Raw genomic sequence first — 12,085 nt, forward strand, 5'->3', positions numbered from 1 at the left:
TATTTATGATAAATGACATTATGAACATAAGTCATTCGAATTTACGATAGTTATTAACATAAAATTGTTATAAATAATGATCATTATAATATAAAATTGTATGAGAAACATTTTCGGACTACCAATAATCTATATACCAATTTTATATGAACTTTGGCGCACCCCGGTGGGGTACTAGGTACCTTTTGCGGCGATGACTGGAGATAACATCAGTGTTATGAGCTCAGAGGAAAAAATTGTGAGTTTGGCCCTCGTAGCACAATATTAATTATGTACTGTAAAAAAGTTGAAAAATGCTATTTTATTACTTTATACTTTTCCAAATATCTACTAAATAACACTTTTTTTCCTAAGTATTAACAAATACTTATGCTCGGGTAATTTCGAAGGGGAATCTTGATATGATGGAAATAATGATGATTAGAATATTGAGTAAGTGAAATAAAAGTCATTAGTATTTTGTATCTGGATTTATTTTAAGAAATTAAATAAATGTACAAAAGCCAAGCGGACTCTAAGCCTAAACCCATCTAGAACTTTACATTTAATTAATATGTAGTTAGATTAGATTACTAAATAAATCACTCAGCTTAAATTAGTACTGTACATAAGCCTTAACACTTTCGAAACCGGGCTCTACGCGGCGCTACGACATTTTCGCTACATACGGGGAAATCCATGTAATCGGCTACGCTTCTACGAGCGGTGTGCCCGACAGTCGGGTTCTTGGTAGCGAAAGTGTTAACAAAGCTACAAACAAGAAAAAGATATAAGTACGTTTTATCGGAAGTTAATGTCGACCGCTACTCTTTACAAACCATTTTGATCCTCAAGCGGTTCATTGAAGCGGCCAACTTCAAGATAATAATTGACACGAAGGCCCAGCACAACTTGCGCTCTCTCTATGGGCACCTATGGGCCTTTATTTAAAGCTGCATTTGGACCACGTATGGACTGGCTCGCGAAAACGATAATCGTGCTGAACCGTCAGAATGATATCAGCGTAGCCGAATGCACTGGCGCGACTGAGCAGACTACCTTTCGCGGCGTTTCTTTTTCGTTTCGCGTCGTAGAAATGCCATTCGGCTACGGTACCAATATTTAATTTATTAATGTGCGTTTCGCTTGCACTACCATCTACTTAGGCATGGCGCACGGCGAAGTAATTTTAGTAGTATGTGGTGCGAATACATCACGGAGAAAAACAGGGAATATGTTTTAATAAAGAAACGATCTCCAACTTTCCTCTTAAAATTCCTTTCTTATCTCCAAATAAATTCGTATTTCGGATATCGTTAGCTTAATCGTATACCTGACTGTTTAGACTACACCTATTTGACAGTTTACATTAACAACAGACAACGGCAACCTTCAAATCAAGAGTGAACAGGCATCTTCTGGGCGAGCTCACTCCATCGTAGGCCACGTCTTTGCCTTCGGCTAGTCTGTGGTAAAATTATTTGTTATAAAATTATTGTTTATACCGATTTGTACTCCGAATGATCATTTCTCATAATTTTACTTATCATAATTTTGTTTCATTATTATCAATAGTACTACTATCACTGTTCATAATAATCATTTAGCTGAAAATTTTTAATCATAAATTCTATACAAATATTTAATAACATTCATAATTTTGTGTTTAAGAAAATCATTCATCATAAAATTATTTAAAAAGTTTTGGGGAATTTCTATGAAAAACTTGCGCCATTTATAGAAGCGCGCTTGGAGGTTTTACAGTGACATACAATTTACATTAAAAAGTCGTTTCTGGTTTGCTCACGGTCAACCTAACACGCTATTAACAAATACTTATGCTCGGGTAATTTCGAAGGGGAATCTTGATATGATGGAAATAATGATGATTAGAATATTGAGTAAGTGAAATAAAAGTCATTAGTATTTTGTATCTGGATTTATTTTAAGAAATTAAATAAATGTACAAAAGCCAAGCGGACTCCAAGCCTAAACCCATCTAGAACTTTACATTTAATTAATATGTAGTTAGATTAGATTACTAAATAAATCACTCAGCTTAAATTAGTACTGTCCATAAGCCTTAACAAAGCTACAAACAAGAAAAAGATATAAGTACGTTTTATCGGAAGTTAATGTCGACCGCTACTCTTTACAAACCATTTTGATCCTCAAGCGGTTCATTGAAGCGGCCAACTTCAAGATAATAATTGACACGAAGGCCCAGCACAACTTGCGCTCTCGCTATGGGCACCTATGGGCCTTTATTTAAAGCTGCATTTGGACCACGTATGGACTGGCTCGCGAAAACGATAATCGTGCTGAACCGTCAGAATGATATCAGCGTAGCCGAATGCACTGGCGCGACTGAGCAGACTACCTTTCGCGAAGTTTCTTTTTCGTTTCGCGTCGTAGAAATGCCATTCGGCTACGGTACCAATATTTAATTTATTAATGTGCGTTTCGCTTGCACTACCATCTACTTAGGCATGGCGCACGGCGAAGTAATTTTAGTAGTATGTGGTGCGAATACATCACGGAGAAAAACAGGGAATATGTTTTAATAAAGAAACGATCTCCAACTTTCCTCTTAAAATTCCTTTCTTATCTCCAAATAAATTCGTATTTCGTGTGCTACTCTGCGGCGGCGCCACCATAATGAAATTCAACTAATTATATGTTAAAATGATGTTCGTAAGACGTACAGTATGTACGTATAATTTTATGACTGTACCTATAGCGGAAAACGAAATAATGGGCTTTTATTGTGGCGCCGCTGCAGAGGATGCTCTGCAGCGGCGCCACTCAGTTCTCATAGATAGATATGACATCATCTACTTTTTTCTCATGGAAATTGATGTACCAATGCTGTTTATTATGTACGTATTGAAAAAATCACTATAACTTAGTAAATTTATGTACTTTCAGTAATTCCGCATTCCGCCTGAACGGTATGAGCTAGTATGTAAGGAGGTGTACTTACGGGTAAGCGAGAGGGAGATATGTTCCTTCCCGCTCGCTCCGCGCTCGGCGCGTTTCGTTCTAGGTTTCAATAATTATTATTAAATTTATGCCCCTGTTGTACACTTTGCTTTTTACTTCGATTGCGAGGAATTAATTATATTTTTCTCGGCAATTTACACCACGAAATTGTCGTAAAGCGAAAGAACATAATAGGTACATAAGATAACCAATTCCCGCCAACTTTTTTTTCAACATGTGATCAGAGTTTCAGACGCTTGGTTTTTTGCCAAGTCAAAAATTTTTTAAACGATAAGTAATCGAATCCTATTTTATTTAATTTACTTAATTTAATGACAGAAAATACGGAATTCTAATAAATTATAGCAAAAATAAAATAACCTATCAAAGTTTTGTCACCTACACAATTTTATTGCTCAATAAAATTGTGCAATATGTTTTAACTGTTTGTCTCTTGAGACCGATTACCTTAGTCTTAGGCCGGCACGGCAACAGACAGTCTTAAAATTCATAATCTTAAAAAACAAGAGTGTGTGTGGACTAGGGCTTCCAAATACCGGACCTTATCCAATACCGGTATTCATTCCGGTATTGGCGATTTCAATTCCGGGATCCCGGTATTGAAATCGGGAAAATATAAAAACCAAGTAATTTGCTTAAAATAACAAATTTTATTCAAAATCTCGTTACTTTTCATGCGTGTTATATACTACAGCGGAATCTTGCCAATCCGACTTAGTGAGGTGTCAAATCGATTACATTTCCAACTTCATAAGTTTCGATTTCAACCCAAACGGTTCGCAAACTTATGTGGCCAAGTCCGTTCAACTTCTATTGTTTTTAAGTATACATAGTTCAAAGGGCTACGCCCTGTGCTCTTTATTTTTGTTATGAGTCCTCAGTCCCAAGTACGCAGTATAAAAGCAAACGGGAAAGAGCGCCAGATCTCAGGTGATTCTGTAAGTTAGATATCGCCGCCATATCGGACATTTCACAAGAAGACGCGGCTATAGCAAACCATGTTTTCTGCCAAATCGATCTCTTTAAGCTCGTGCGGAATAGAACCTTTTACATTTTAATAATAACAAGCCTTTGCATATATAACCAGATGGTTCAAACGGCATCCTTGCGACACTTACGTTTGTGGCTGTACAGCCCAATTCGATAGAGGATCCCTCGTCCGCACACACGGCAGGTGTATGCTCCCCCAGATGAGCGGGGTTTAGAGGCTTGTTCGTGACGCCTCATGCGTTTATCATTCAAGGAGGAGAACCAGGCATTGTCGTGCTTGGATTGAACGTCATGGACAACACGGCGCCACGTGGTTCGGTCTTCGGCCAGTCGTTGCCACGGGTCGCATGGAATATCAAATGTGACCATGTCACGCTTCACGCAATCTTTAAAGCGCAGCGTTGGCCGTCCGACCGGTCTTTTTGCATCTACAACATCTCCCAACTCCCAGCGTGGCAAACGAGTCCGCTCCATTCGATACACATGCCCGAGCCACCTCAATCGCCTCTTCTTTAGTATGGCTGTGATACTAGGAAGCTGCTGTGGCTCATTCATGCTGTGTTACATTTTATAGTCAGTGTTAATGGGTTAATGGTGTAGTTGTGCTGTAGGTTTAACTATAATATCACTTTATTAAATAACAAGCATTAAGAAGCATTTCTCGATTATAGTTTCATCATTGACTTTTGAAATTAGAACATGAGATGATTTTTTTTTAGAAACACATTGTAATCAATATCTGTGGTACAATTTAGTGGTATTTTTGTATTTCGTGGCGCTAGAGGCGCTAATGCACTAATAAAATAAATCCGCCAAATGATTGAACAATTAGCCAAAAAAGCTGAATTGTCCGACATAGATTATCAAAAATCACATTAAGAAATAATCTATGGAATCACACATTACTTTGCGGAAATCCATGATAATCAAAATCAAAAAGATTATCCGCGGAATAGGAACACTTAATTTACGGATTAGAAAAGTATTTTTCTTGATTTTGATAGTTAAGGGGTGATTTCCCAATTTCGGTACTAAGTATAGGGAATGTTATGTACGGCAAAGTTTTGAGCTAGATAGAGTTCAACACACTAACGCACACGCATAGTAAAAATAGAGTAGCTACGGTATACGTTAGTTCGTATGCATTAACCAATTTTTGAAAAGTTATATCTATGATATAGATGCATCAAGGCGATTTGTTTACAGAGGATTTGTGTCCTGTTGCAACTACGTTTGATGTGTTGCTCCTCTGTCACACTTACGTGCGAATTCACAAGTGCGACAAATGTGTCAAAAAATGTTCGCGGCCGACCCTCCTCAATGAATGCTTTTGACACCTATCTTTAATTCTTTATCTAGCTAATCATCGAAAAAACAATCATTTTCATACAAATATTGCAAAAACACCAAACAGAGAATGTGTCAAATCGAAAAACGAGAGCAAGAAGAAGATTTACGCGTGTAGTAACCATCGTGATGCAGAAATTTAACGTTTTTGATGAGTGATTTACGTTCATTTGGTACTTGGTAGTTACTAAAAATACCGGGATCCCGGTATTACTAAATTAAATACAGGTATTGAAATGTGCCCAAAAAAAGGCGGGATCCCGGGATCCCGTGATACCGGGATCCCGGTATTGGAAGCCCTAGTGTGGACGGTCGCGAAATTGTATGGAACTCCGTGCACTCGATCTGATTTTTGTACTGATTATGGCTTCCCACAGACAGTCTTAAAAATTCATAATCTTAAAAAAAATTTGTATGCAAATTGACACTGACAGATCTGTCAGTGTCAGTTTGAACTGTCAGATTGCATACAAGTTTTTTTTAAGATTATGAATTTTTAAGACTGTCTGTGGGAAGCCTATGACTTTATCAAATTATGAATTTTAAGACTGTCTGTTGCCGTGCCGGCCTAAGACTAAGGTAATCGGTCTCAAGAGACAAACAGTTAAAACATATTGCACAATTTTATTGAGCAATAAAATTGTGTAGGTGACAAAACTTTGATAGGTTATTTTATTTTTGCTATAATTTATTAGAATTCCGTATTTTCTGTCATTAAATTAAGTAAATTAAATAAAATAGGATTCGATTACTTATCGTTTAAAAAATTTTTGACTTGGCAAAAAACCAAGCGTCTGAAACTCTGATCACATGTTGAAAAAAAAGTTGGCGGGAATTGGTTATCTTATGTACCTATTATGTTCTTTCGCTTTACGACAATTTCGTGGTGTAAATTGCCGAGAAAAATATAATTAATTCCTCGCAATCGAAGTAAAAAGCAAAGTGTACAACAGGGGCATAAATTTAATAATAATTATTGAAACCTAGAACGAAACGCGCCGAGCGCGGAGCGAGCGGGAAGGAACATATCTCCCTCTCGCTTACCCGTAAGTACACCTCCTTACATACTAGCTCATACCGTTCAGGCGGAATGCGGAATTACTGAAAGTACATAAATTTACTAAGTTATAGTGACGTATTTCATATAATTAGGCTATCGTTAGCTTAATCGTATACCTGCCTGTTTAGACTACACCTATTTGACAGTTTACATTAACAACAGACAACGGCAACCTTCAAATCAAGAGTGAACAGGCATCTTCTGGGCGAGCTCACTCCATCGTAGGCCACGTCTTTGCCTTCGGCTAGTCTGTGGCCAAGAGTAAGCCCATTTATAATAATAATTTAAAAAAAATGTTTTAGAAAATGTACACATTATTATCCACCAATCTTAAATAAAGAATAATTTATTTATAACTTAGGCTTGATATTCATAAATTTGAATTTAGAGCTATGTGATTCAACAATAAGAGTAAAAAAACGTGTTACTACACCAATCTATTGGTAATAAGGGTGTTGCCACACCAATCGATCCATAATCGATTGATGGCATCGATAATATTTACTATTTTGATATCATTGACTATACGTAGGTATAAGATTTTCAATATTTTTTTTCTTTGCAGCATTTTAGGGCGCTGTTATTGCTGATTAATTGATTATATAATTTAAATACTATTATACTATCAAAATACCAAGTACCTACTAAAAATACGTCACAAAGCTCATTTAAGTTACCTACTGAAAGCTAATATTTACAGAAAACTCACTTAACTTATTAATACTTGGTTAAAATCGTACTTAAGCATTTAAAATTATAATACTTGTCTTTAGGACAAAAGTGATCAACACACTTAATCAAACTGTCACCGTTAAAGCATTCAAATTTTATTGTATCGTTCCATAGTTATGCGTGACGATGATGTGTCTGTCAAATGTGGTTGATGCAACTGGCCCTTATAAACTTATCGTACATCATTTTGTATCGTGTTATCGAAGTAAGTGACTGAGTAAGTGTTATAACTTGTAGTAGTAGGCTAACAAAATAATAGAACTAAATATGTTTAGTCCATCGGCCTAAATTTCATCAATTCGTTTCTTGAACGCCGAGCAATGGCGCTAAAGTCATAATAATCTAAGTTGTTAATCTATAAACAAATATTAGAAAATATCTACTTTGACAGCACAGCCTGTGTCATAAAATAGAAATCAAAGTTTCCCTAACATGAAAAAATAAACAAAGACCAAACAAAACACCGTGAAAAATCAAACAAAAACTCAAGTTGTCTTCGTAGTTCATAGCTTTACAACGCCATCTAGGCAGAAATGTTATAAAAAATAACTTATAAAGAACAAGTTTTTAAATTATTACATAGTTAACTTAAATCTATATTTTTCGAAATGTCATGACTTTATATCAAACATCATAATAATTACTATTTAATTCGTGTTAAAAGTGTGTAAACTCATACTTAACATACTTGGCAGTGAGTGTTAACAAAATGCTTTTAATTTAGATTTTCGCGCCATCTAGCGTCGAGTAGTCAAACTATAAAAAATACATTGTAATAAACTATACGTTTATTAAATCGGGTTTAAGTGTTGTTGGCTATTATTGTACACTGACAACAACTAGGTATCCAAAAGACGTCGGTGTATAAATTCTGTCCACTCGACTCGAGAGCCACGAGTCGTTTTTGTATATATTTCTGCTCGCAACGGGAACTGTAGCCGACGGGCACGGAACACAAGTTGCTGCATTGACTTGATCTGTAAAACAATAAATAACAACATATATAAAAATATAAGTAACTTCATGACAGTATTTAAAAGTTTTATAACTAAACTTCTTCTACTACGTTCATAGATATTTTATTTAATGCTGCTACTATGTCACAGATGGCGCCATTAACAACACAAGTTAATTTGTTTTCCTCGTTCCCAATAGATGGCGCACTTAAACCTTTTATTTCACGAAGTTGGCAATGAGTGCTGTTGGAGGTGGTGGTTTGGGTTGATATAATACTGATAAATGATAATTATAATCATCATCATCATCAATCTTAGTATAATTTTTAACTACCAGAACATTGCATTTATCTGTTTTTATAGCTTATGCACTTAACCAAAACTTTCGGTTTGCACTTACGTGCATATCTCAGCGCGCACCAGCTGCGTCATGTTGTTGGGCATGTTGACGACGTATCGCCAGCTCCCCTTGTTGTTGAGCGCGGCGCGCGGCGTGATGTAGTCGGTGCGGACCCGACACAGCTCCTCTGTGCCGGGCGCTTGCCGACGGGGACGCTCCGCGGATGTCTCTGCGCTGGAAGTTGGGATGTAGATTAGAAACTTTGAGATGAGCAAATGGGGATTGGTTGTGACGGACTGTTGATGGTTGTAAAAGCTGTTATAAATGGACTCTTTCGACCATCACCTGGGTAGAGAGAGAGACCTAGGTATATCTCAATCCCTTACAGAGTCATTGAGTTTTGCATTGACTTATGGAGTGGCAAACTCACAAGAAAATTTGAATAATTGCCTTTATGTTTCTTTTTTTTTTAAATTATAAATGGGCTTACTCTTGGCCACAGATTAGCCGTAGGCAAAGACGTGGCCTACGATGGAGTGAGCTCGCCCAGAAGATGCCTGTTCACTCTTGATTTGAAGGTTGCCGGGTTATATGAGCTCGAAAATATAGCCGCCGGCAAGGAATTCCACTCCTTGGCAGTGCGCATAAGAAAAGAAGAAGCAAAGCGCTTCGTGCGAATTCGCGGAACATCTACCAAGTAAGGATGGAAACCGGCCGTGCGTCTATAAAGAGTCCGATGGTAGAATGGGGACGGTGGAATAAGCTCGTGTAGCTCTTGAGCACACTCCCCGAAGTGCAACTTGTAAAACACCGACTGACTGGCGACTTTCCGCCGATGGGACAAAGACTGTAGCTTGGCCGTTAATGTTACAAAAGATTTGTAGTTTAATGTCTTCGCTTTTTAGTCCCTCATAGCGTCACCATAGGTACAATACCTTATTTACATTTCGTAGTCCTCACCTAGCTAGCCTCAAGGCTATCCTCAGTGATACAGCGCCTGTGAGCTGCTTCTGCTCAGCTCAGACGCCCGCACCAGGTCATCATTGCGCCACCGTCGGTGTGTCGTTGACCGCGTCCGAAACGACACGGAGCGTTGTACGGTCACTTCACGGTAGTCGGCATGGCTATCTAAAGTAAAGTTACAGTAGAAAGACTAGTCTAGATAGCACCTGACCAACCCTAAGGCTATTCTCAACGCTTCTTCACCAGCAGGGTTAGCACATGATTGCCTCGAGAGTATGTCGCGGCGAGATAGACTAGCCGTCCTTATGTTATTAATACAGTTAGAAGAAGACGTGTGATCTATCTCGCGGCGACATACTCTCGCGGCCATCATGTGCTAGGCCTACTGTGAGTTGTCTCTGCTCCGACGCTCGTACCAGCTCAGCATTACACCGCTGTCGGTGCCTCGTTGACCGCGTGACGCGTCGGAAACGACACGGAGCGTTGTACAGTCACGTTACGGGATGGGTATCTGAAGTGAAGTTATAAATAGTTGTCTAGTTTAGACCTCACCTGGCTAGCCCCAAAGCTATCCTCAGTGCTTCAGCGCCTGTAAGCTGTCTCTGTTCTGATGCTCGTACCAGCTCAGCATTGCGCCGCCGTCGGTGCCTCGTTGACCGCGTCGGAAACGACACGGAGCGTTGTACGGTCACTTCAGACCGGGATGGGTATCTGAATAGAATAATTTTGGTTTTAGAATCAGTTTTTAAATTGTATCTTAGAAAGTACATATAATTTTTTTGCGGGACAAATATCTTTGTGTTGTAAGTAATATAAAGTTTGATTCCATTTTAATAATTTTAATAAAATAAGTGGTCGTAGTCGGACCCCTAGAACTTGAGCTTCTGGCACGCTGTTTGTTACACATCAGACTAACCTTGCTATGAGACGCAAGGCGGCAATCGCTATTAAAACAATGCTGGTAATTAATATTTCTAGGATTTCAATGCTAGAAATGTATTTCATTTGTGACTTACTTCCACCACTCCATAGGATTATACTGCGTCACTCCGCTCGCCGCTTGTCTGAACCAATCCGCGCTATCGTACTGGCTAAACGGCGTGTTGTAAAAGTTCTGGTTGTACACGTTGCGGTTAATCTTGTTCTCGTAGTCGAACGGGGCCCAGTAGTTGGGGTTCTGATAGCCGAACTTGGAGAAGTTTGACGATTGGAAGGCGTTGATATTGTAGGGCGACGGATCCACGGGAGATGGGGGCTGGAGGGGCGTTTTTTGCGAGAATATTTCTGAAAAAAGTCGGTGTTACATACAGTTAGCATCAAAATTGTGACAGACTAAGCATAAAACATATTTCAGCTACTTTTGAAGTCCTCTGGACAGACGTAGGTATTTCTGTTAAATAACTGTTATACTGAATAAAACAAACACTAAGCAAAGATACGAAAGCTTCATTATGGAACATTTTGGTGTAAGCCTGTACTTTGAAGTAGATACTTCAACATTGGTAATTTGCAATTTAGAGATTGGCAACATGTGAATCTTCTCAAAAATAATTTCTAAGTTTCTCACCATGATTGAACCTCGAATGGAACTTCGTGTTGTAGTTTTTTGGCTCATTGACGATGGAGATCTGGTCCACGTTGGGCAGAGAGTTAGGCCCGTATCCGTACCCATAGTCCACCTTCTTATGGGAGTTGAAGTCGTCTCTCGTCTCGTCCGAGAGCAGCGTGGAGATATCGTACTGTCCCGCTTCGATTAGCCGGCGGATTATTTGTCTGGAAAGAGATAGTATTTAATAGTGTTTTAAATAGAGATTTTAACCGGCCATATTGTCCCTGCACGTTTGAAAATTAGTGTATATGACCTCTTTATCTTACGTTTCTTGTAAAGCTAAATGGTAATATAACCACGTGAGCAGGAGGATCAGGCTCTAAGATGTTTGCGTAGTTCAGGAAACTGTTACCTATACATATTGTCATAACCTGGCTGTATGCTTACTCGGGGTAAGGATCTGGACGTACGTAGTAGGTAAGGCCTAGCTGAGCGCAGGTCTGTCCACAGTGGCAGCTGTAACTATTAGCCAAGGCCTGTCTTAAAGTTGGGCACAGTTCTTTCCTGGACAGCTGTAACTGTTAACCAGAATCCAGAGTCGATCTGTTATATGTATTACTAGCTTTTCCCGCGGCTTCGCACGCGTTAGAAAAAGACAAAACGTAGCCTATGTCACTCTCCATCCCTTCAACTATCTCCACTAAAAAATCTCGTCAATTCGTCGCTCCTTTTGACCGTGAAAGACGGACAAACAAACAGACACACACACTTTCCCATTTATAATATTAGTGTGGATTTATAACATTAGTATGGATATAGTATGAATTTTCTGAGTTGCACTTTTCGCTTTTGCCCTAATCTGTTAAACAAAGGCCTTTGTTTCTATTATTCGCTGCGGTTAGCTCCCGTTTAAACGGCACGTGCTATAGTCTCATTGTAGTTAAAAAGCAACTATCATGATAGCAATAAGGTTCAAATCCATAAAAAGCCCTTTCGGAGATAACACGTTTTGTCATCTTCAAAAAAAGTTACCTGCACACTGCAAACTGTTTAATAAATTTGAACCTTATTGCTATCATGATAGTTGCTTTTTAACTACACTGAGACTTTAGCACGTGCTGTGGAAACGGGAGTTAACCACCGCGAATAATAGAAACAAAGGCCTT

The 12,085-nt window shown here is 38.6% G+C and overlaps 1 protein-coding gene across 2 annotated transcripts in view; it reads right to left on the reverse strand.

Moving 5' to 3' along the window:
• Positions 1 to 7,324: 7,324 nt before the first annotated feature.
• The window catches only part of LOC125226662 (protein spaetzle 5), a 54,374-nt gene continuing 49,613 nt past the window's right edge, over positions 7,325 to 12,085 (reverse strand). The window contains exons 4-8 of one of the 2 annotated variants that reach the window (XM_048130712.1): positions 10,938 to 11,143; positions 10,387 to 10,654; positions 9,923 to 10,081; positions 8,468 to 8,641; positions 7,325 to 8,088 (exon numbers count right to left, since the gene is read on the reverse strand). In XM_048130712.1, the coding sequence (XP_047986669.1) occupies positions 7,914 to 8,088; positions 8,468 to 8,641; positions 9,923 to 10,081; positions 10,387 to 10,654; positions 10,938 to 11,143 (982 nt within the window). In that variant the 3' untranslated portion in view covers positions 7,325 to 7,913. The remainder of the gene's footprint in view (positions 8,089 to 8,467; positions 8,642 to 9,922; positions 10,082 to 10,386; positions 10,655 to 10,937; positions 11,144 to 12,085) is intronic. The other variant, XM_048130713.1, reaches the window with a different exon arrangement.

Source organism: Leguminivora glycinivorella, chromosome 5 (assembly GCF_023078275.1).
Source record: "Leguminivora glycinivorella isolate SPB_JAAS2020 chromosome 5, LegGlyc_1.1, whole genome shotgun sequence".
NCBI lineage: Eukaryota > Metazoa > Arthropoda > Insecta > Lepidoptera > Tortricidae > Leguminivora > Leguminivora glycinivorella.